Raw genomic sequence first — 27,100 nt, forward strand, 5'->3', positions numbered from 1 at the left:
AATTCCGGAAAGATCTACGGCCCCGTTCACAGCTTGTAGAACTTTTGTGTACGTAATATTCCGGCATGACACGTGATATGTCGTAGCGTGTAATAACATGCTTCTTAAATTGGTCTGACGGTAGGCAACCCAACATCCTTGTTTGAATAATCGCCTAGAGCTAGGCAAGTTGACATACATTAATCGCTCGCATTTGTTCCTTACCAATATTTTTAAGGTTAAATCACTGCTCATTTTTAAGTGTACCTATTTTAGCCCCAAAACCGCAGACGATACCGTAGATTTTCAAGTAACAAGATCTTGCAGTTGGAAGTAATGTGAATTCCGAAGAATGTACATTCGAGTCAGGGTAAAATTTGTAGTAAGAAATTTAATGATTTATCTATTTTTGCGTGAGAATGAATTGAAATTTGAAAATAAAACTACGGGTTAAATCGAGCGTCTTGATAAGATCAGGTAAAATCTCCAACGTAATATTGAGTAATTCAAAATTGACGGGAAGATTTACATTGGTATTCAAAAGATGAATGGTAATCAGAAAAGGTGGAAAAATGTCGAACTATCAACAAGTCTTTCGGTGGCGTAAATTTTATTTATTCATTCATTTATTTATTAATATTTCTACACGCATCTTACGTCTAATTAGAGTGTACTACCTACATCCCTCTGCCATTATAGATGCAAAAATAGAACGTTGATCTATTTTTGTTGAAATTTTACAAGTAGGAATGTACGATGATCTTACAATAGACATTTGGGTTAATACAACAGACGATATAGTTAAAACACTCGGATCTGAGTAAGATATATTTTTTTAAAATCTTTACTCATTGTTTATTCTTATTTTTCCTTTAAAAATCTTATCAAGTTTTTCACCGTTTGCCCAAGCAAGTATAACGATAGTTTACACGAATCGAACTAACGTCCTGTTCCGTAGAATAAACTTGCTTCGCATCATAAGTACCATTTAACGGTGAATAAATATATTCTGCTTTCAATAATTTTATTTACAATTCGTATTCAATACGTTGTTTCTCGTTCGTAATTTATCTGCCCTCGTCGTGCTCGCTATTTTCGCTATAATATCCCGTGTATTGTCATTAAACATTAAATCATTACGTCTGAGAACAAAAAGCACGGTGAAAATAGGAACGACGCTATCAACAACAAAAACGGTAACATTGTACGCATGTCGCATATAACGTAGATATACTTATAACATGTGATTTATATGTATATATATATATACATATATGTTTTTGTAATATACGTATTTATAATATACGCTTCGATTTAGGTATAAAGTGAAATTAGCATTAAAACATGATAAACTCGCGCATTGGCGGTTAGTTAATAATACAAATAATAGTAATAATAAAACTAATGAATGGTGAATTTGCATTTTGAATAGGTGCGGTGAACAAAATATATATAAGTTTCGAAACAGTCTTTAATACATGTCTAGATATAATGTAAAAATACACATCGCTCTAGTTGGATCATAGCAAAATAACATTAATTACATTATTATTAGATATCCATAATATGTTCATACAGACAATTTCAACGTCACCAACGACCGTTATCGTCAGGTCATCGGTAAATCGCTAGCGACTTTCGTAGCGTCATAATTAATGATTTATTATTCCCTTTGTCCAAACAAACGATAAAAAAAAAGTAACAAAATAAACTCTTGTAACCACGCGAAATAAAATTCGTATATTTAAAATAATCTTAAAACTAGAGTACTTCGATATAATTTCACTACCTTTTATGATCTGAATATTTACAAAGAGAGAAAAAAAATTACAATGAATATATTTTAAATGAAAAAAATAATTCTTCGCTCGAAGAAAAAAAATATTGTATTCTTACACAGAGAATTCGTCGACGATTAACTTCTTATAAAACATTCACGTTTTTTAATCCAAATATCACCGTACCTTTCAAAACTAAGGCCGATCTCTGTTAATTCATACATATTTCATTATCGTCTTAGATTTCGGACTGTTTCAAAACTTTACGCTTTCATCCTCGTCGTTGTAAAATTTCCTTCTGATCTTTTTCTTTCACTCAAATCGGTAAGAAACGATTCCATAAATATTATAATCACGCTGCTCAACCGATGTTCCATAAATCAGTTTTTACGCGACTTGCGCTTTTCTTCTCGTAAAATTAGAAACTGCAGACAAAAAAAAAATATACAATATATATGTATAGGTATACAGAATGAGTAGCTAACGGTCGAAAGCACGGTCTTACATACAGGTCTGGAAACTCTGGTGGTGGGGGTGACTCACTTCTTGAGTCCACTTTCAATAATTCTTAGATTGGCCGCAAGGGTCGCTGTAATCTAGTAGGGTCACCCGTGTCACCTGTGAGCGACAGAGATAGAAAAAATTTCTCTCTGTTGGCGCAAGCGCGCTACAGCCTAATAACGAAATTTGAGGTTGTGTAACTCAGCCCTACTAGATAGTAGCGACGCAGTGCCGAAACCGTAAACTACAAATTGATTCAATATCTGCATATCGCATGCGCTCAAATTCTAAAGCAAATGCAGTTGTTTTGTCAAGTTGACCAACCGTCGTAAGATCAATCGCCGCGATGTACGTAACCTCAAAAATTTTGACAGCTAATGGTGGCAGTTGTGCTCACCTTCGGTCATTCCTCGATTAATAATTTTTACAAATAAAAATGTTCGCAATATTCAAAAATAGTTCCAACGGCCAGAATCTTTCATCTGTTACAGATGCTGACAAAATTTTTGAGGTTACATACATCGCGGCTACTGAACTTGTGACGGTTGGCCAACTTGACAAATCAACTGTATTTTCTCTAGAAGTTTAGCGCATGCGCGTTAGATCATTCGACCGTTAGCTACTCACTCTGTATACCTATATAGAATGAAAGTCGATGAATGAAATGATTGCAGCACAGTTGCGGCAGTAAATTCTAAAACTTATTGTTGGGACTAAAATTGCTGTGATAACGACCGTTTGATGCGAGACAATTTCGACACATGCCTCTCCACTTTTTTCCCCGCATAAATCTTACGTGTGTGCATAATATTATATCCTGTGTTGCATAAATGCCTGCGCGACTCCCTGTGTAAATAGAATACAGAATCGCTGCATGAATTCCTAAACCCAGACAAGCCTTTACTTACATGTATTACGACGATGATGGTGATAATAATAATAACAACAACAATAAGAGCACGACGAGGCTAAAAAGCTCAATAAAAAAGTAGATAAGAAAATAACGTCCGTAAATAATCTGAACCAAATATGTAGGTGAACGCGAAGTGTGATATACATTACATATTGTATACCTATACACATACGATGTATAATAATTACTGAAATGATCACCGATGAGAAAAAATATTTCCAACGGTATCCGGACCGATGAGAAATGAAGACCGAAGATCATAATCGCCACTTCCGTACTTCTCTTTATCATTTCCTCTACGTTATATATCATATATATTATATATATATATATATATATATATATATATGTTTATTTTTTCTTTCCGTATACGTAGTCCATGTGATATGGGAAAAAGCGGCGACTCTGTGCTCCGGTGTCTTTGAGGTTTTTAATGAGAAAAGGAAAAATTGTGTGTAAAAAAAAATATCGGTCAATCGTCGTCTCTCGAAAACTTTCATTGTTCCTGTGGAACTTTTAGTAGGACCGTTCTGGTCCCGTCAGCGTCGGAGATGTTTATTTTGAGCTCGTTCGTCAGCGCCTCGAGCTTGTCGACGATCTTCGTCGCCGCTTCGCCCCCCGGTTTTGGCGGGGGCCAAACGTCGTCGAGAGGAGGTTCAATGAACCTTCGTCCCGGCTTCACGTCGCCCCCCGACCCTTGGCCTAGGGTTCCGCCAACGTATTCGTACGGCGACGTCATCTTCGACGCCGGATCCGGGTCCAGGCGGGGGCGTTTTTGCGCCGGAACCGCCAAAGCTGGACTGTTGTAGTCGTGGTCGAGAAGGCCCTCGACTTCCTGGAGGAGCTCCTCGCCGCACTGCAGCTGAAGGTCTTCGCCCAGAAGCTGCTTCGTGTAAAGCAGGCTGCGCGATCGTCCTGCAAAAGATATTTTTATTATTTACAAGGAATCGATTTTGTGTTTTACTTTGTTTGCTGGGATTAATCAGTTGGATGTTTTTTTCTCTTTCTCTTCTCGAGAATTTTTCAGACCTGCGACAAGTTTCCTTAACAGCATAGTTATACAGAATTAATGATTCTAGTAGTATTTCAAATTTTCATACATTTTCTATTACATCTATTCCTTACATGTTGAGTTTGCATATTTTTCTTCACAATATTAAAGATGTGTAGCTCGTTTTTACGACTTATGCAAATAATTTTGAAATTATTTTTCACAAAAAGGTGCGAGTATATAAAGAATGGATGATCAACTATTTTCGACGGTGTTTTACGAATTAAAAAACAACTGATTTAAATCAGCTTTGGTCACTCATACGATAGGGGATATGGCTGTAATACGGCATATTATCATTTGACAAAAAAAAAAAGAACAATTCAAGTATTGCGTAGCACTGTTCTGAGTGTGTCCTAAAATAATGTAATCGTTATTCAAGGTAAAATTTCAAAGAAGCAACGAAGGGGAAAAAACGCCGATTCAAATTGGAGGCAACAATTTACGTGTTTAAAGTTTAGATGCCGCAGTATTTGATAACGACAGTATATGATTAGACTGACAACATTCAGCCTTGGGGATGTTTATCGCAGGTATTTTATATCGTTGAGGAAGATCTTTGAGCCAATTGTGTAAACAATTAGAGCTAAGGTAGATACGAGTATAAATGTGAAATGATGATATAAAGCATTTATGTCTGTCGCTTGCTACTTCCTGTATCGGTGCATTATATTTTTCTCGTGAACCGACAGATCTTGAAAATTATGTTAATTCGACGAATTCGATGGTTGAGTAAATACAATTACAAAATTTTCAAACTGGCGCAGAATTATCTATAAAATTGAGAGAAATTCGCTGGAAAATCGAATATAGCGGGGTGCAGAACGGAAAGAAATAGATTTTATCAGTTTTGGCCAAAAATAGTTTAAATATAGTCAAATTAAAACTTTCTACTATGATGCGTCACAATATCTATGAGAAACGAGCGGGTTTAAATATATTCGAAAAAGTGACATTTTGCGGATAATTGTGAGAAAACTGTAGTGGTAAGAAGTAATAATAAAGAGCCGGTGAGTTGACGAAGAGAATCTGTCATATGTATATATGTATCTAATACGCAAAGTTCAAAACTAACAATTGCAGTAAGCGTTATAAATTATCTCTTTCGGAACGCAGCGTTCCAAACAACTGACGCGTACATTGGGTCAAGAATATTATTCCACGACGCGACGCGGTTAATTGCAGCGTATGTGATGATCGGGACTGCGTGATGTAACTGTGCAATAAACGAATGACAAAGTAATAAATGAATCTGACATGAGCAGCTGTGTACACTTGCCCGCAGTGATTCTAAGACGTCTAATTTTTTCGACGAGTCCGTTACGTTGGCAGTGCAGAATTCCCTAGACTGTTACTATGCAGAATCAGCCCGCAGCGCCACCGCCGGCCGATCACGAAACAGGCTCAGCCTTTGTAAACATAATGTAACCATAGGGATATTATACATAGAGTAGACAAGTTACAGCGGTTTGCATAAGGGGAAAGGTCGGACGGGCATAAAGAGAAAGAAAATCATGCGACCGGTTTATTCTTTTTTGCACACGCATTTACGCATGCGTCAGAAGCATAGATCCGCTCTATACCTCTGCGCAGTAAAACATTGCGCGTGCTTGTTAGAAGAGGTTAGATAGATCGCTCGATTTTCTCTTTTGTTTTATCACCCAGTCGCCTGTGCCATTCACTTGTCTACTCTATGTATAATATCTATGATCTACGTAACCCATGACCATCGAATCTAACTCAAACAGCACATTATGTAAAAAGGGAATAATCAGCTTTATTCCCTCTAGAAATCTTAAATTTGGCCACTTTATTGACTTGAAGAGTAAGCGTTTTGAGTTTTTTTAAATTTGAAAAATAAAGATTATTGAAAATTTATAGTATTATAGAAAGTAATGATCAAAAATTAAAAAAAGAAAATGAGCAAATCTGAAAACTTTGCCGGGATGCTATTTTTGTCTCTTTTTTCCGGTCAATAAAGTGGCCATTACAGTTGAGTCGGTAATAAATAATAAAATTCTACGTTCGCGAGGGTTTCATGTTTCGCAGCCGGCCGGCGGTAGCGCTGCGGATTGATTCTTTGTTGCCAACGTAAACGACTCGTCGGAAAAATTAACTGTCTCGGAATCACGGCGACCAAGTATATACGAACTGGAGGGGATCCGAGGACTGAGTAACGTTCGAGTCGTTTGAGGTCGCGGCTTCTAACGGTACGCGCTTGCGGGATACTTACAATTAGCGATGACTAGTTTGTATGGCTACCAGTTTTACCGTGACGCACCTAAATAACTTGAAAAATCGATGTACTTACGTAGGTCGATTCCGCGAAAGATGCAGGAGAGATAAAAGAAAAAAGCTAAACGCGATAAAAAAGAGTCCCTGCTGAAACGAGGGCAGAAAGCTTCCATAGTTCGACTGTTTAGTCGCACGTACGATAAGCTATCTAGATATGTATTTCTGTCACATACGCAATGCAATACTTGTCGTATCTACAGGCGAGTACTATCTACGTAATGCGACGTCCGTATTTGAACATATGAACGCGATAAAGATCTTCATCTCGACGATTTAGGCACATCATGGGCAAAAATCTTCGATATTTGACGACGTTTTGTTTACACATCGGTAGGTGGTTTATACGCATAGAAGATGCGAGTATCTTTGGCGAAGTTACGCGGTTGCAGCGTCGGTGTTTGACTATCGTGAAGAGATATGTTACAGGGACTGTAATTAATTTGATTACTAATCGAGACGCGAGGTAAATGTATAATAGAAACTGATTGCAAACACTGGTATCTTATAAAACGCTAGTTTTTACAAAGAAAAACATACAAGGAATCACGAACATGCTGCTTCGTACGTCTATAGGCTTGTGTCGATTTCGATTCATCTCTTCGTCACTCCCCGAGCAAGGCCTTTTTATAGTGCACGCTGATATAAAGCGATAAGAAGAATGAATCGAGGAAAAGTAAAAAACAAATTCAATTAAAACGGATAAAAATCTAATTCGATAACCTATTATGCAATTCGGAGAAATAATTATACGAAGTTGAAAATTTTGTATGCGGGAAAAAAATTGAGACCAAATTGAAAAAAAAAAAAAAAAAACCACAGTATTTGCAACATCGATATACACATACGAGGTCTAAGTTAGTATAAACGTTAACGTAACGAGACTTGTTGAAAAAATAACCAATTCACAACCTTTAAATGAATTTGCAGGTTTTGATTTTACAAAATATGTGGTTTACTGTATTTCGAACAACGCTAAAACCGCATAATTACGATTTTACACGATTATATCAACGGTAAGAACTTCAACCTCACAAGTACAGAACGTGTCGATTGCGATTGCGACTGCGAGGAGATAAAATTCCTTCAAGGCATCCTACACTTTGTTTTTCAATCGGTGTCCAGAGTTCGGAATACACACAACGTCGGATGAAAATCAGTTCAGTGATTTCTTTCGTCAAATGCGACGGTTGGAAATGCTCGCCAAATGATCCGCACATTATTGCGAACCGAAGCAATCCGAGGAACAAATAAATCTAGCATAAAAAGAAACTGTATCTTCTATTAATAAAGACCGTGTCAACAAATACGTGCATGGAAGTCGGTCCAGCGATTTACGCAACGTTTCTCCTCGTCAGCAGTGACGAAGAAATTTGACCTCTTCGGGTGACAAAAAATTAGATAGATAGAGAGGGACAGAAGCTCCGTGCCTAGTTACCATATTTCACCATGTTTTGGGCCTGACGGTCTGTCATACGAGCTCGGAATATTAAATTATAAGTAGCTGGCTCGTTCTCCACTTTAGGGCCGATTGGTTAGAGTAAAAAATTCCTTTCTCCTTACGGTGTCAATGAACTAGCTTGCCCCTACCTCCGCAGTTGAAAAGTTATTATTCAACTATTAACGATCAATCGTTAGCATTTTCGCGAAATCTGACGTACACATAGATACCTATAACCCGGAGAAAATTTATACCGAGGTAGAAAGAATATGTCTGGGAAACGGACCGAGGAAGGAAGTGTTCGGGATAAAATTCCCGTTAATCCGGGGCGTGAAATCTGGGCTATTATATCACCTCGAGCGGAGCAAGTTGTACAGCGCATTAAATTTCGAAGCCCGAGACAAGAAGAGGAGAAACGGTACGGCGATAACGAGAGTGTGACCCGCAACAAGAGGAAACCGCAGGCGACATCTTATCTCGGTTTCTTGTCAGACACTCGGAGCAGAATGCGAGGCTCGGTTAGTTGGTGTTTTTAATTCATAGAAAAGTGATCGCTTTGTGAAATATGCACCATTTTGTCCCAGTCGGTAACGGGGAAAAATGCCGACACACGCTGTCGGTGATGATTAACGATTCGGTCTCCGGTAACGCGAACGATAGTTATTATTATTATTTTCTTTCTAACAACTCAACGATTGATCGAGAGCGATTAATTTGATACACGGAATTAGAGAAATTCGAGAGAAAATTTTTTTCTAGAACTCTTTCATTCCGTTCTGAATTCCTGAACTAATTTGGAAAAATATTTCACCTCGTTAGTGAGATTTATATCGATATTTATCGAGCAAACAGTAACGCGATGATTACGGTTAAAATTCTACAAGTGGTACAATGAAAACCGTGAAAAAGGCGGAAATTTCTATTGCTTAGAAAGTGTGAAGAATACTTACAGGTAATATCTTGTGCGATATTCGTTGTTCTTTAATCGTAAGAATCAATCTAAATAAATTTATCTTCGTTCGTCGGATAAGAAAATTGGCGATTTTTATTTAAAGCGAAAGCGTCGGAATTCGATATTTTTATACAGTTTTACGAGATTTTTTCGAGCATTTCGGGGTAGAAGATGAGGACGAAAAAAATAAGTTATTCTGTGAAATAAAAAAATGTGTACACGTTGTTACGAATCTCATTGTAAGATTCATATTCAATTCGTGAATGAGAACTCAACTCTCCGTACCGAGGAGATACTGAATCTGTATATACATGTAATATATTATAACTGTTCAACGACTAATCGCGTCGGAGCAATCTTTCTAGGTTACTTTCACTGTAAACTTGTATTACATATCCTTGCGTCCTGTAGATACACAGACAGACGCGATATGCTCCCACATAAAGTTTACTTCTCTCTTTTCTCTCTTGCTCGATATTCGCCAGGCTTAGGTTTCGATTCATTTGCAAGTAAGCTTTGACTAAAAGAAACCGAATCGGATCCCATTTGACTCGATAAAAACCGCGATCCCGTTGATATTCACTGATTCCTATCAATCTTATATCGGTACTCAAAGGCTAGGCATGGCTTCACCGAATGAAATTTCCCAAATCGCTGTATTGTAATAAACAAATTGCCAGGTTGAAATGTTGGGTGAATAAAATTCATAGAATTTATCGGTCAAGTTGTAAAGGAATAAAGTGAATACGTATAAAGATACGACGACTGCAAGACTACAAGACTCCAATAAAGAAAATATCCGCACTGCTTTTTAACGAAGTTGATTAATGTCTGGTAAATTGAACGTATGGCTATTAAATTATTAATTCGCGAAAGGAAACCGGGTCCCGGAGTGTTACAATTCGATCGGAGGGACAGAAGCAGTGTTTTTTTTTTTTTTTTTATTAATGTTTAAATACAAACTGATCCGTACTTCCAAGTTTAATGATAAAAGTAAGAGGGCGAGGAAGAAGAAGAAGATCTCCCTTCCCAAGTCCTCGAGCCTTTCACAATCTCGTCGGGTTCAATGTCCGGGGCGACCCGCGATCCTCGTCGGTTCAGGTGTGTAAACCGCGTATCAAGCAACCAGCCAACGGATTTTGAAGAATGCTCTACGTGCGCGCGGACACGTTCTTTGAGTGTGGTATAAGATTGTTCAGGTACGAACGGCATTTTACCCACCGGAAGAGAAGCTTCGTCACCGGCGAGGCTGACTTTGACCGTGAAACTTTTTTCACTCCAATACCCGGCGCTAGGTAGGTCAGATGCTTAACCGTCGTATAGTTGGGCTAGAAATGTGAACGCGGTGAGAGGAGTTGAGACGTTGAACGTTGAGGGGATTGCTAATTAGCTAAAGATCGACGATAATTTTGATTAATTTCATTACGAGGTAGTTGTGCATCCGGTATTTGTGAAATTATTATCGTATACGTAAGCTGTGCAGATCTCTTTAAAGATCAAAAAATAGAAAGTACTGGTGATAATTATAAACGAAAGCTTAGATATCGATGATTCGTTTTAAATCGTTGAAGAATCGATGAGAATCTAGTAGAATTTTAACCATTTCGAAGCAATTTCAAATAAAGCGTCGGTATCTGAGCCTTTGTTTCCAGTTCTAGTATTTTCTATTTTTTCTATTTTTAGAGCGATGTTCGTGGCTTACGAATATATAATAATCTGATAAGGGCTGAATGTTTAGCTGTCTCATAATAGAATTTACAGAAAGTATCGAAATTTTGTCGGCCAACCTAAATTGACGTCACGCACGAAATAAAATTAAATGTATACTTAAAGTTTTTACGACAAGCTATTTAAGAGAAGAAATCAGCAACGAAGATTTAATTTGCACGCTTCGATTTTAAAATCTAGGACACCGTATAATACATCCTGTTGATTAGTCGAAAAGTAGAATCGTTGTAGAGGAGGTTGGGTTTCGTATCTCAAGAATCGGTGACGTAATTCTCTATGCATTCTACCGCAGGCCAAAAAGGTTCTCGTGATGTCAGACTCGCAATCAGCATTCGAGCCTTCGGCGTCTGAGAGCCCTGAAGCTGGATTTACAAAGAGACAGAGAAGGTCGGGACATAATATCGAGAACTAATTTAGGTCAACGCGCCTGAATTCTGAATCGAAAACATTGATACAGAAAAAAGGAGTTGGGAACCACGAATTTCAGACAAAAAAAAAAAAAAAAATCCGGTGGTTGACAACAGTAGAGAGATTGCACAATTCCATATGTTTTTTTTTTATCGACAACGAAATCATTTGAACCATATTAAAATCCATTAAAATCTTTTTTATCGGTTTGTTCGTTGGTAAAAAAAAAAAAAAAAAAAATATCTGTCAAACAAGATCGTCATAGGTTAGAAATGATAAACACATGGCTTATCAAAACGTACATTATCGTTATCTAAAAGCTATTCCATTTAGATTTAGAACAGAATATGCTAAAGTCCCGAACATTATCGTAACGATGTGGTTTTGATTTATGTATAAAGAAAAAGTTGCTCACGATTGTGTCTCTCAATTAAATGTGCTTAATTTTCTCTAACTCGGGGGACATTCTGCGAACGAACGAAACTTGAATTCATTCCCTCAACTTGCGTCTCCTTGTTTTTTTTATTTATTTATTTATTTTTTTCGGCGATGTTTTGACTCGGTTGTACGCTGTAAGAAAAATTCAGCGCGGACTTTGATAGTTTATAATTTGGTGCCGATCTGGAACTATCCGATTCTTAACAGTATAGTAGTCCACACCGACTAATTTTCGTCAATGTGAATACCGATTTTTTTTTTTCACGGTACGCAGGTAACATACAAGGAACGCGAAGAGCGACGAAACGATTGAAATAATTACCTGCGAGCGGTGGCATTTTCTCCGACTGCTCCTGTTCCTGCGCCAGCTCGTTGCTGTTGGCGCTGGAGTGCGGGCGAAGGTTCGGCACGGCGACGAGGGCGAGAGAAAGCAGAAGAACCATCAGACAAGTCGCGGGCTGTGCACTTTTGTTGCTGTTCTGTATGAGGGTTTGCAGCCTCTTTAGCTGACCGGCGAGACTCTGGTTCTGGCTCTGGAGGGCCTTGATGCGTTTAAGGAGAGTCATGTTTTCCTCGGTGCACTGCTTGACGCGGTCCTCGAGGCCGTCGACGTATTCCTTTTTCCTCTTGCGCGAGTCCTGGGCGGATATCTTGTTGCGTATCTTGCGTCTGATCCTCTTGAGTTCGCGCTCCTCGTGCTTGGTGAGCGGATAGTGAGTCGGCAGGGTGATTCCCTCCTTCTGGAGCAGTCGCTTTTCCTCGCTGTTCAGCTTCAGCCGTGGATACGGCGACGTTTCCGGTTCCGAGCTCACTTCGTCGCTCGATATTCCACCCTTTTCGCTACCGGAATCGTCCTGCTTGATGCTCACCTGTTTCGGAAGTGGCGGTAATTTGACGGATGTTATTTTTTACACGACGTAGTGGGAGGGAGAGTGCCAAGGGCTGCGGAAGCTTACCGACAACGGTTTGCTGATCACGTTTCCCTGGTTGATCTTAAAGCCCTTAAGATTCCTCGCCTGCGTCGCGTTTATGATCTTTATCGTCCGGACTTCCTTCATGTCCTTCAGGCTTACCGGAAGGAGAATCGATCTCGGATTTCCCGAACCGACCGGTGTCACCCGGATCAATTGTCTAATGTTATTACGTTTGTTACTCTGAAGATTACGCAGGTTAATCGTCGCTTCCGGTGGAATTTCTGGCTGGTGCTGCGCTACGACGTCTGGAATAGTTAGAATTCGGGTTATTCGTACGTTTTGCGAACTGCATTAAGTTATGGAAATGTTTGAAAATGAGGATCGATCGATCAGTTTATTCTAAATCATCGACGCTGAAGTTAGAAACGTTAGTGTATCGAAACGTTGAGACAAAAATTACTATTTAGCACCTTTAGAATACCTGAAAAAGTTGAAATTACAAAATCTGAGTTTGTTGACGCTGTACTAACGGTTTATTAAATTTCAATTAATCCTAAACTTGCAAAATAACGACTTTTTCCAAAGATGCGTCATCACAATAACGTTACAAATTTCAGTCCGATCTAAATCTTCGATTCTAGTTTCGCGTTCAAGGCTAAAATCCAGTAATAATTCTCTTTTTTTTTTAATTTTCTGAAGATTCTTGTATCGAATTTTGAAAAAAAATTCGACTCGGCAATTCTTCGGAAATAGGTTTAACAAATTTTCGTGTCAAATGTGCAGAGTATTTGGTAATCGCGAAGAATATAGACCGCAGCTCGATAATGAGGTCAGAGTACCTAGATGTGAAATTGGCTGAAGACGGTTGTTGTATAACATACGTATAAGATACTAAAGCGAAACGAGGCGCGTCGCGAAATACATCGCACAGAGAATTTACATACGAGAAGATAAGGCGTCATCTGTCAGGTTAATTTACGCTAAAAAACTTTTCCGTCTTGTTTGTCAACGACGGAATAAATATCGCCTGAACAAAGTTGAGAGATAAAAATTTACGATCTAGTAATTAATGTAACACCGAAGTTGTGTTCACACCCCTTAAACGACACATCTTCGAACTACAGATAATGTTCTTTATTTTATCTTGACTTCAAGCGAAGGTTGAGAACAATTTTAACGTTTTTCTTTCAGCGTACCGCGTTACTGTGAGTACAGAGTCAAGTAACAATATTTTTCTGTATACGAGCCTTGCAAGCTTTCGTCTTATTTTTTCCTTAACTTTGTTCAACGTGCTTCGACTTTGTCAATACGGAGAACCCTTTCAAATCGTGGTTATCGCAATTCCCGCGTTACCCTTTTGTAAACAACAAGACTTTTACTCACTGAAATTGAGGGTCCGTTGCTGCTGTTGCTGAACGACGAAGGCCTCCCGGGATTGTCCGTCGGCGATGTTGTTCGGCTCGACAACGTTCACGAGGGTTTGTTCAAAGTCCATTTCCTCAGTCGCGTCCGTCCCAGGCGATCCGAGGTTCGAGCTCATCACCGATCTGATCGGGCTGTCGATCGGACTTTCGGGGCTTGATTCAAGGGATTGATTCGGGCTTTCTATCGGGTCGAATTCGACGAAATCCCGAGGGCTGTTCAAGTCGGAGTTGAATTCTATCTGCTCTTCCTCAATCGGCAGCAGCGGGCTCAGCTGCTGTTCGCACGAGCTTAAAGCACTCGAAAGCCCGCTGTCCGATGACGAGGAAGGAATTGCAACCAGGTCACTGTCTATCAGATCGAACTGGTTGTCCAGCTTGAATATCGAGTCCAGGAAATCGTCCGGATTCGTCGGCCATTCTTCTGTCTGAAATGCGAACAATTTTCTTTGTTTTAAAAGTAAACGAACAAAAAAAAAAAGCCGCAAGTATCTTGCAGATTTTAGCAGCTGTGCAGCTAAGAATTTCACGATTTGTGGAAGATTTAGCCGATTATTCGAGTCAAATTTCTTATCGCAATTTGGTGATAAAAAATCCTCAGTTTTTGGGGGTCAGTCCAGTTTCTTCGTTCACTTTTTCTGCACAGAGCAAAAATTTACGATTTTCAGATCGTAATAGTTTTGGATTGGAACAAAACAAGTTTGTTTAAATAATGGTAATAAATAAGGAAATTCGATACGAGGTAAACGAAATTTTGGAAGAAATCTGGTCATTATTCAACTTCAGAATAATTCTAAAGGAGTTGGATTTGCGAAACGTGAATTTAGATAAGATTTGCTGAATTCCAGACCACCCTAAATTTTCGGAATGACAAGTTTTCCCAAAAATTTCTGCTCGCAATTCAAGCTGACAACTTGATTTGTTAACCAGAAAAACCGTTGAAGACTTTCTCAAATTGGAACACAATATTTGTTTCATCGCATAAATATACCTTAGAATAAATTGTATGAAAAATAGAAGTAGGCCGTTCAAATCGAATCGAATTTGCCACGTTTGCTGTATTACAGGCAAGAATAATTATTCGCAATCAATAAAGCGACCATTATATGGCGAGGGTGTAATTTACTGGCAGGACAAACAGCAGGCGCCACGATTCGCGACAGTGAAAAACGTGCGAGGGCGTGATTGACAATCGATTTATCGATGCGCGCGTTCAGGGATGCGGAAAGACGATAAGAAGCTCGTTTCTCTGCCCCCTGAGAGAAAGGTGGCGCGATTTTCAATTCGGCTATCATTTCGTATCAGTGTAACCAGTCGATCGTTAAATAAATTCTATTAAATCGTGCGCTGGACCCATACACCATAATTTGCTTCCGCCCTCGTTGGAATATACATAACAATAAATCTTCCTAAAAATATTCAAGAAAACAAAAATATAATACGAAATAGCACATAGAATTTTATGTGAAAACTGGAGTGCAATCTTTTTATCTAACGTAATTATATGTATTTTTTTTTTTTTTTTTTGCAGGACATACGCGGTAAATAATATTTCTGCAAGCTGACTATGACGGCGGAAGAAGGTGGGAAGGAAAGTTATCAGAGTGTGGGAGGATCGTACGAAGGTACGCATTTCTTTATTTGTCTTCTTTTAGGTCAGTTCTTGCAAATTTCTCTCATCTCGCTGTCTCTCTTTATCCCTCTGTCATTATCTCTCTTCGCCGCGTAGCTATTGTATCCTTTCTTTTTTGGAATAGTTCGATTATCGAATCAATTGGTTGGAGAAACGATGAACCGAAATCGCAGATTAATCGGTTAATCAAAAATCCATGTACAGCTTTAATCAGTACATGGATTGAGTCCGTGCCTCGGTCCATAAATTTCTGGTCAGAAACTGGAAACTTCCGGGAGCGAGCTTTTGGACGAGCAGGTTTATCGATCTTCTTTGAGAACGACCAGAGAAAAGTGGCAGGTGCAGTCGCGATGTGAGATGACCGTTGGGTCAACAACCTAAAACTATTAGCTAAAAATGGTTATTTTACGATGAAATCAAAGAAAATGTTGATGCTTGGGCTTGCTTGCCTAAATATTTTCACCAACTTTAGGTGCACGCTGTATAACGTATACATTTACGGTACCGCGAAAGATGATTCATTTGAAAAATAATTATTTTTATTGGACCAGACTATGTATCGCAAGTTTCTATTTATTCCTACCAATTGACGCTGCACAACATCGACGTATAATTTAAACAGTTCAGCGCAAGGATAATAAACAAGGTGACGATAAACCGCGTTGTCAAAATTGTTTTATCGATTTTTGTTGGGTTTTGCGGCGTTATCATTATACAATTTAACATCGCGATGGGAACCGACTCTGTAGAAACAATAATACTTGTATTTAAAATACGTGTATGCACGAACAACAATTAACGCTAATTAAATTCATCCGGTATCAAACCATGAGAAACAAGAAAGGTGAATTTATTCTTCCCTGCCGAGTCGCTGCGTCTTTGCTCTAGATATCGCGCATGCATTGTTTGTCCGTTCACGCTGGGTCTTAGGAAAATGGAATAATAAAATTGTGCTCATTGCAAGGGATAGCATTGCTGTACAGATACACCAATTAAACTCGTTTTGAGATCTCGATTCTCTTAATGCATCGAACAGTCGGGTTTATAAACGCTCCAGGGTCCCGCAAGTTAACGGGTCCTTCCCCTCTCTCTTCAGTCCAAGAACGAAATTACACACGGGCTGCAGATACTGGGCACATTTGTTGTCCCGATCAAGATATTGCCTTTCTATACGTCGCATTCCTCATAACGAAATGTCGGACGACATTCTTGGAGTGTCGGCTATAATTCTTGAAGATAATCGAGAAAGTCTTTTTCCTACGGGACTTTTTTTTTCGTCGAATCGTAACGAAAATCGAAGAATAGTCGTGAGCTAAGAACTGCGGAATATCTTGAGGATAACGACGATGAGTCATGCAGTCACGTACGGTCTTTACGATTAGACCGATCTATCCCCCATCTGGAGATCTCTCTTGCGAGAAGTGCGGGTGCCGTCTTTTTCAACTTCGTGTTGAGATCGGTCTTCCGTCGTTGCTTTCAAGCGCAACGACAATGGAGCCATTTTGAATTTCGCCTTTCACTCTGCTTCTCGCGGTGCCGAGTCGCTGATTCTTTTGATCGAGAAAAAACATCGTGTCCTCGATTACGCACTTAATCACGCAGGCAAGATCGGAACAGCGTTTGAAAAAAGGGGTGATAATCAAGTGTATGAAAACCACTCACCGCTACCCTCCTAATTGATTTCCGATCAATTAGTGGACGGAAGAATCGAGTGTATTGAGTTGTTCTGATTCTGAAAAAGGAAACGATATTCAGTAGAATAGCGTTTAGCCTCGGTTTCAACGATTCTACCGTATAGAATAATGAAAGTCCCGAGTCCGATTCCTCCTCGACGGTGAATAAGTGAGCGGAATGACGGGTCATCGCTGCTACGAATTAGCGGTAAACTTTCATGCTTCCAAGTCGTTTTCGCGTCCGCGTTCCAGGTTAAGAAATTGAAACAATAAGTGGCGTATTCAGATAGATTGTGAGACCACGTGGTAATAAAATGTCAGTTTATTATCCACTTGAGTTTCTGCAAATTAATGCTGCTCGATGTGGGCGCAAATAATGTTCCAGGTGCCCGCATGTTTACCAAATTATCACGATATTATTCGAAACTTGTACCGCAGCACGCAGATACGTATCATGTATACTTGGAGTGTGTCATAACTGTGCGGCGAAACAGTTTGAAGTTTTACAATTAGATGTAGACTACGTAGGTGCAAGGTTTGGAGTTTCGTCGCAAGCGGGACTGACCAGGATCCATGCAGACATCAATTGTATGCACGCGAGTAACGTGTGACCCGGAGAATTCGGTAGCAGAATGCGCGATAGCAGCGAGTCAATGAGATTGGATATAATACGAAGACCGGAGACTTGACGCTTTATCTCACTGGTAAACGTATTCTACGCAACACATGTACGCTATTTATTCAGCTGTAGAAGGCACTGCGCATTGCGTAATATACTAATTATTAAGGAGATAGGGAACAAGTTATCGGGTAAAACAAATTTCCGAACGTTGATGAATATTGAGGGACGTTTGCGGAGCACTTTCACGGTGCGGATTGTTAATCGTCTACGGTGTTTAATGAGAGACAATTTAAAGATGATGGAAATATGCGCGAACGAAGAAACTGTAGAGGCAAAACATTCCTAGAATTTCCAAAACCTGTCGCGGAATTTTCATTGACTCGGTGCGCTCTTTAAGCTGCTGCACGTGTTTGAGTACAATGAAAAAAGATTATCGCCGATCGGCTTTGCGGAAGTAGGCAATCGGCAGTGCTAAGTGAAAGTGTAGAAAACAAACTCGTGTGCACGTAACACAATGATCACCGACGGGCTTGATCTAACAAAAGCGCAACGAATCATCGTCAATCGTTTCTCAGCACCGACTGGCCAATGTTTTCCCCTCATTTCTTTTTCCCGACGATCAGCGGCGATCGTGGACTTCGGTCGTGGTTAATCGGCAGCTCGAGCACACTTCTAGGTATACGTATATCTGGTTTTATAACGATTGCCGATATACACGCAGATACGATCGGTGGACCAAAATGGCGGCCATCAGCGAGCGGCACGTGTGGCGGCGGGTTAAAATCTCGCCATATGTTCAACCGAAACGCAAAGCGGCATGATCTAAACTCGGAACTATCGGTATTCCCTTTGTTTCTTGGGGTTCAGCGGAATACAGCGCAACTTGTTGCGAATCCCGGTTTCTATTTCTGGTCCAAACTCGCTGTTTTGACAAGCGTGCATATAGCGAGCGTGGTCTACTTTTCGTCGAGGCGCGAGCCGGCGTAGGTTCGAAAATGAGTCTGCTAAAACGGTCGGAATTTGAATCCCGTTCCAAAGTTCTCGATTATTATTCTCGTGGTTCTTATCAGTGACGTTAATCTTCGCGATTCGCGATCAGAGATTGCGAATCGGTGCTCTTGTTTGTTTATGCCGTCGAGTGCAAACCGAGCGTCTGTCCGTTTGACTCTCAGGAAAAACCATTAATCGTCGAACGGTGTTATCAACGTTTGTACGAATGTACGTAGACGGGAAACCGGCTTGGAAAAAAGAAGCGCGATGACGCGATCGGACCGGACATTTCGTCACTCACCGCTATAGCGTCGTCCCGACAATCGTCGTCCATCAGAACGGACTCGTGCTTAACGTCTTTTAGCATCGGATCCTCCCGGTCGAACAGGAGGTCCATCAAACTCATGTCCGAGGACAGCGACATGTTCGAACGTCACTTCGGGTCGCTTCTCAGGCGGGGGCGGGAAAATACAAACTCGTCACTGCCACTGGCGCACTGAATTGTACCCGCGACGATCTCCCATCGATGGAAACTGCACCGAACTCGACCCGCACCGCGATCGCGAGGTAACTGACAGCGGTTGCGTTTCAGTTTTTACTTCCGCCCCTCCTCGACGACGCGATTATTCCCCACCGCCTCCTCCCGACGCGCCGACGACGGCGGCGAGCCAACGGTTCCTTGAACTTGGAACGGCGGGGCGGAGTGCGGATCACCCCGGATGCACCGACCTTCGAAATCTGGATCACTCGACCGAGGAGACGAAATGAGATTTTTCAAATTCGCAAAGATTTTCAACCCTCGTTGGACACGCGATAAAAAACCGCGGCCAAACGCGACCGCACAGCCGACTGCCAGCGTGTAACTAATTACGTCACAGCGTCGCGGCGACTTGTAAGATTCCCATTGGGCGAGCCTGTGAAGTCGATAGCTGATTCGAGTTTTTTCCTCGACATCGGAGCGCCTCTGACGGATTTTTCTCGCGGACCGCGAGACTCGGGGATGAACCGTTTCCAGCCGGTGCTGCTGTCTCTTGGATACTCATGGTACCACTCGCGCAGCAAATCGGATGGTCAGAGTCAACGTTCCGCTCCTGCGGTCTGTTTTTCAAATTTAAATTTAAATTTAGGCGCCAATGCGACTATTGCGCGGCAAACAAGTCGCCCGGATCGCTTTGGGCTCGTTCTAAGTATCGTTGTTTGGAATTTCACGAAAGGGCGTTAACCGGTTGTGCGGTAAATGGAAAGCTTGCCTAGGTATTCAGGGGCTGAGGGGAGGTGGCTTGGCCAACTGAACTTTTACTCAGGTTAACGAGCGGTATCACTTATGACGAAACTCATTGGAGTAACTAACGCAAGCGACGCTCTTTTCGGATACAAAAATAGCCCTTGCTTGTTACTTTCGGCACTATTATACCGCTCGCACTTAACCCAATCGCATGTAACTGTAACTGTGTTTAATCGACTAGTTTTAAGGTTTTGTTGGATACGAACCGATTGTTGACTTGTCAGTAATCGCTAACGATTTCATACATGAAAGAAGCATAAAATTGTTTATATCGTATAGTCTATAGAAGACCCTCTTATTTATCGCGTTCTCCACGGTGCGACGATGACCGTCTCTGCATACCTGTTCTTGAAATCGTCTGGGGTTGATTTGATACCTAAAACCAAGCAATGGACAATTCGTAATCAACGAACTCATAAAAAATCGTAATTCATCGCTTTCAATTTGTCCATGTAGTCGGATTCACAATGATCGGTCCCGGAACCCATTTCAAACGATTCCAGACTCTCAAGTCCAAACGCTCATTCACCTCTTCATGTTATTTTGTCATAAAATCAGAAATCATTGTGCAGGTATGTAAAAAAGGTGGAAAGAAATAGGTATGGTATTTTCTCAAAATCAATGTTATGTTCCCAAATCTGATTTTACACATTTACCGACACCCATTTCGACAGTCCACGATCCCTGATTTGGCCACGAATCGTGCAATCACATTCTTTTGATGTATAATTCGCAGAGTGACGTATACGTGTCACATGTATTCTATAAAAACGTTCTTGCGCGAGCAAGTTGGGGTTAATGCGTGTTGGTACCTATTGCTGAGCTTTTTAAATAATTTGACTTCCTCGCGTGCGGCTGGACTCGCTGGCATCGGCTTTAATTTGTTCGAGAATTGCCGAGCACGCGCTATTGGCATTATTGCCGCAATTTGCACGTATGTCCATACGATGCATACACGTTCACCAAATACTCACGCAATCCTGGATGTACGGTCGTATCAGTCGCGCTAAAAATACCAGGCATGCGCCTGTGGTGCTGAATCTGCTGCAATGTTGCAAAATCTATACACCAAACTATAATACTTGTGCTATAATTCGTGTTCGCATGGCATTCCTGTTTACCGAGAGACGTGTTACAGGCATATCGGTTAATGTTGTTTTTCACAATGGTATTTGCGAATTGGGCAACGGTAAGAAGATTCGGAAAAACGGACTGAAAAATGATGGGAACAGAAATTGTTTATACCACTACAAGGACTACGTCGTCTTATTTTTACTAGAACGAATACTCAAAGTATTCGTGTTTATGGTCTTGCTAAACACTTGTGTCAATTATGGTCTGTTACGCGCAACATACGATCGATACTCGTAGAATTCGTACCTTATTGACGCATGACGAATAATGGTATAATGGCGCGGTGCCGAGCGGTATGAAAATAAGTCGATTATATGCTTCGATGCTTTCCTAATAAAAGAAAAAAGCGGATTACGAATTTCTATACCATTCTAGAACGCGATTTGGTACGAGCAAGCAGAATCAACCGCGTAGTTTATCACGAGACTCTGGGAAAATTTTTCAACGACGATTACTTACGCTAGAACGTGTCTGATTGAAAATTCTGCAACAGTCAATCGATTACCAATGAATAGACGTTTAAATTTCGGTTAGTTTATTTTATAATATAGAAATTTTTAGTTTTTGCAACACGAACATCCTTCTGAGAGAACCATAGAAAATAATTCACAAAGCAAGGTAAATCCGAAGAAATATCATTTCAACTACACAAGTTTGTCGTGAGTATCTCGTAGTTTCGTTCTTTCTTACAATTAGCACAATACGTGATCACGATGAATCGAAAGCAGCATGCGAAGTTACCGACTGCATCGCACGCGGAGAAGCGTTGTTTTTTATGACGTCAGATGATGCTGAAGACGTTGTTCCCGGCTGCCAGCCAATCAAGATCATTCGTAATTGTGCTGTGCATCGCGTCGCGTTGGTGGTTTCTGACCGCCAATAATATTGATTGGTGCGGGTTGGCGGGTTCGACGATACGTTGAAGCGCGGACTTACGAAGAGTGCTTCGAAGCTAGTTCCTATGGATTGCCGCTTGTTGGATGGTAACGTTCTTCTCGTTATTCAATCGTCTATATGTTATCCATCTTCTACAATAGATAAATCAAGATCTCGCAAGTTAATTTCATAGGCAGCCAATTGTATTTCACCATCCTCTGCGAATGGGGAAAATTTTCATAAGAATGAAAATTACCTATAACTATTTGTTGAACTGTTCAGTTTTTTATCTGGCATTTTATACTTTTATTCACTTATAATTTTCAAGACTTTTTCTAATCAGTCAATTCGAACGAGTACCAATCCTCACCATCTTAGATTGATTGTCGTATTTCAACCACTGTAAGAAATCGTTGTGAATTATAAATATTTTTCAGTTTTCTTTTCGAGGCTATCGAATACGAACTGTTTGGTATTAAAATTTTTCAAACGATTCTATATTTAAAAATTGAAGGGTTGTACGGCAAAAGGGATTGCTTCTTATCTTACTTATGTGAATAAATTTTCACCATTTTTTGTTTCGGCGTTATGGAATAGATAGTCATGAACAAAATATGTAGAAATATAGTATATATATATATTATATGTATATGTTGACGTTCCTCAGGTACACCCGGGTACTTGAACATAAACATCAGCAGTATCCAAGTAAGATTTCGTCCCTAATTCCGAGGGAAAGGATGATTGCGTGCGAGTTTTACGACTTCTCTATTGATTCAAAGACATTCCCATTCTCATTGGAATTTCACCTCGTCTTGAGGTACGCGTGATCGTTGCGAATTGTTCTTCTAATGATTTAAAGTATGTTAACTAGTATTTATAACATTCATCATCCGGATGAAATTCCCCTGCAGAGACAGTCGGTGACTTTTTACATATACATCTAATTTACCGAAAATTAACTCATCCTTTAAATTATAATGTAGACAAAAATCATTATCGCTGACTAGTGACTAGATGTGCTGAAAAAGCAACCGTCAATAGTCCGCTGTTCAGGCACATCGTTGTACACGGCCATTAAACTAATTGGTACATTTATTTTGGGCCCTCGTCGCAATTTCCTGCACGTACTTTCTATTTTCTCGTACTATTTTTGTAGGCATGTATCTAGGCGCTGCACGTGAATCATTTCTCCGGGTGTTTAGCCGCACACAAGCGCACGCGAACGCATACATAGAAATTGCACTTGGAAGAGGAGACATTAGGATATTAAATGAGAGGCAAAGGCTGAGGAATTATTTGAAAATTATTTTTCACATTTTCTCGGATATTCGCCAACAGAGAAGGGAGATCGCCGGTTAGATTATACTTAGCTCAACGAATAGAGGGACATCTTCTTTAGCAAACGACGGCTTAAGATGCAGGAGGTGTACTGGCGCAAAGTGCAAATGGGTTTGGCACTGGGATGCTAATGTGATTGAACCCGTTATCCCGTTTCCCTGTCTCACGAGTAAAAATCTCGTTGAGGCGAAACTTTACCGGATGATCTAACGAAGTTGTCAACCTTTCGTTAATGGTAGGAAAACGTTTCGCGGACCAGTTTTCGACGAGATATTAGCGTTACGACTGCATTACAGTTATAACATCTCTGAATGGGCATTATCGATTTATATGAACATTACAAGTAACGTCTGTAACACGTTTCAGAAAATTGGTATCAAAATTCAGTAAGGTACAAAGGTGGACGTTGTTCCTCTTCTCGATTACTCAGACATCTGTGTTGACAGTTTTCAATCAGCATCATTCGATAATGCTGCATACGTTGGAAAGGATTTGTCAAAGTACTTGTTACGCGATTTCCTATGAAGTGTCGCAACGCGTATTTCGCACCCTTTCAACGAGCACTTTGCACAGAGCCAGTAAACTGACCCCGGGATGTCTGTTGCAAAGTTCATGAGGGTCGAAGAGAATCCGGGGCGACGCGGCTCTTGTCGGTGTGAAATATTTGAATTTGGTGCTGGATCGTGTGCATTGTTGCGAGGCTGATACAAAGCCCGGTCCTGCAGCGTTAATGGTAGCTACAGTGCAGCATTCATCGTGAGACAGGATACGTTTCCGAGGCCGTAAAACGCCGCGCTCTCCATAACGTTCCAGCAGTTGGAATTCGCGGGGTGCGAAACGTTCCTGCGCACATTCGCTGAAAGCCACTGACCGTAGAAACAATAACTTTTGCCTCTGGGTGCAGGGTGCGGGGGCATCCTTCGCAGATAATACGTTTATCACGAGCTTATTTATTGCCAGAGGTGCCTGCGGGGGTTTCCTGTATATTTACACGGGAGCTGGCCATGTGTTTCCTTATCAGGATTCCACCGATTGCCTATCTAAGCTACGAGTGCCATGCACCTGCGCCCCGCGTTGTTAGGCCGACTTCCTTTCAGTGTCGTAAGATGAAATTACCTCGGTCGTTTCACTCCTACGCATGTCAACTTTTCACCTCTCCGCGTCGCGGTGTAAGAAGAATAGATGATCCTGTTCGGTCGTGTCCCTAAAGACCGTTGGTCTACTTTGGTACCCTTAACTTACATCTGCGAGGACAGGGCGGTAGAAAAAGTATCCGAATGTGTAACGAACGGAGAACATGGAAGTGGAAAGTTTACGAGGGTCGTGAAAAGGTTTTTGAGATTCTAGATTCTTGGAAGGATGTCCGCTTCGGGTAGGTATTGCAGATACAACTGCTTTATATTTTCTCCGTAGAGTTTTCAGAGACGTTTTTTCGTGATCCAGCTCACGAGTGTCCTCATTATTTAATTAATGTGACGTATTGGCTTTGGCAGGGTACATTTGTGTTATGTATAAAATAATGGATACATTGAGGAATAATATCGCCTTCTTTTCAATGTGTTTTAAATGAAATTCCCGGGATTTCAAATTGTACTGAATCACTTTTCGTCGGTGAAATATGGACAAATTTTGAAGGTGCAGCAATTTTTGGTACTAAGGTGGGGAACCTACCCGTGAGTGTTGATTAACCCAATTACGATATTCTAACGAAACAAGCAGTCCTAGGATCTGGGATTAATATCAAGTCACGCCCTTTCCCGTCCTCCGGCTCTGACGCAGATTCGACGGGGCTGCGTTGAACCCTCGAACTTCGGAAGGTCAGAGGGATTTGTGAAATTTTAGATCTAATTTACCAGAGTTACGACTTTGTAAGCGATGCTTATTGACGGTTCGAAATTGCGAACCGCCAGACTAGGGCTGGTCCTAGGTTGGTTTTTGAGGGGTGGATTCACCCTTCCAATTATTGTCCGATGCGAATTAATAACCACTTTGTAGTAAATTATTTATTGTACTTTAATGGTGACGGTCGGTATAATTACTCATAAACCTGATCGAGTGAAACGATACAGAATAAACAGCTAATTCCCAAGTTTCGAACATTAGTTCAAAAGTTGACAAAGAGTGAGGGACTATTCTATAAGCCCTATGGCTCAGTTAGAATATCTATTCGTTTGACATATATAAATTTGATCTATATGTCATTTATTGTTGAATTTTCACGGGTCGCAATTTAAGCGAAGTTTAATCTATCGAGTTTCATATTCTACCAATTTGAAATAGTTTTAATTCTGTACAATAAACTTTGAACAAGGATATTTTTCACCGAATCGTGACAGCCAAAAATTCATCCTGTGTGCTGTGGGTCAAATAATAGGTTTTTTATTCAGAATTTTTGCAACATGTGATTGAAACATTTTTTTTAATACATATTCGGTAAATTTAGCCTGAAGAAGAAAAAATTTATTTCTGAATCGAAAATGTAGTCTATCCTGAGTGGGTTCGACTCGTTTCATGTGGGTTACGGGAGTCTGCCATGAAAATAAATGGTTTCTTGTTCATCGGAAACATCCGAGCTGTCAGCCTGTAAATATAAAATAAACTCTGAAACCATGAATCGTATCGAAACACGAGGCGAAGTTTGTCAGTTTGAAGGATTATAAAAAGAGTAACATTTTTTACTCCGAGCATCTCTATTGACATGTTGATTGGTAACGCATACGATTAACTAAAAACTCGTCGAAGTCACGTAAAGTTACAGATTTTTGTGTATAGTTAATTTCTCGTTGTTCCGTACCATAATTCTGTGGCATCACCGTGATCGATGGAGAAAATAATTTGAACGCGTATACACATATCAGGGTATAAATTAGGATTGAAATCGGATTGACACTCTGCTTCCCACGGCGTCAATGCCAGTTATTCGAAAATCCATCGTGGGCTGAAACGATTTTCGTTCGTAGCTTTGGCATACATCAATTTTTTCTTTCTTTTTTTTTTTACACCGCCTTAAAGTCGCGTTCCTATATACCTCCCTTCATCTTCAATTTCTAAGGCATCGGTCTTATGCCTTTGAATCTTTCATGCCGAGCTAAAACCGCCGCAATGTTCTTCATTTCTCACAATTCTCTCTATAAATTTGGACCGCTAAATCCGAGGTAGTCCGAAAACGAAAAGTGTAGCCATTAATAAACGTTGCGGAGTTTGGTTCGATTTGACTTCAACGTCTCAGCTATATAGTTGTAGAATATAATGTGGATTAAGAAGAATTATTCACGTGGATAAACACCAAGTTTTACGCAGTGTCAATCACCGAGTTATTATATACTCCCTGATTATACGAGTAATTATATATATATATGTGTATGTATATACAGGACGCCAATTCCAAGTCTTGGCAAATATTTACCAGACACTAATATTTGCCTGATTTTATCAAGTCTTGTCGGCGGCGGTAATGAGACTCCTCCTAATTGGCTGGTTTGTTTTAGATGTGAAAATCCGCTCCTTCTTCTCTTTTCATCAGAGTCGCCTGATTGCGCGACTGGCGAACGTGATTCTCCTCGTATTAACGGCCTTCTAATTAGTCGCATTGAATTTCCTCGAAGATGGGAAAGAATGAGAGATAGGTGAAAATAAAATCCTGATCGGATTTTCCGCCAACGTTCCGACGCCATGGAAAAAAAGAAGACTCAAATTAAGCTAAAAATCCCTTGAGCAACGCGTTTTAAAA

At 40.4% G+C, this 27,100-nt stretch overlaps 1 protein-coding gene across 1 annotated transcript; it reads right to left on the minus strand.

Moving 5' to 3' along the window:
- Positions 1-572: 572 nt before the first annotated feature.
- On the minus strand, positions 573-19,598 carry LOC124221163 (cyclic AMP-responsive element-binding protein 3-like protein 1). The gene is made up of 5 exons (XM_046630902.2): positions 19,036-19,598; positions 13,779-14,244; positions 12,438-12,700; positions 11,804-12,350; positions 573-4,086 (listed from the first exon to the last, which is right to left on the minus strand). Exons 1-5 carry the CDS (start codon positions 19,156-19,158, stop codon positions 3,668-3,670), a joined length of 1,818 nt encoding a protein of 605 aa, XP_046486858.1. The 5' UTR covers positions 19,159-19,598; the 3' UTR covers positions 573-3,667.
- Positions 19,599-27,100: the final 7,502 nt, after the last annotated feature.

This window comes from Neodiprion pinetum, chromosome 6, assembly GCF_021155775.2.
Source record: "Neodiprion pinetum isolate iyNeoPine1 chromosome 6, iyNeoPine1.2, whole genome shotgun sequence".
NCBI classification, from domain to species: Eukaryota; Metazoa; Arthropoda; class Insecta; order Hymenoptera; family Diprionidae; genus Neodiprion; species Neodiprion pinetum.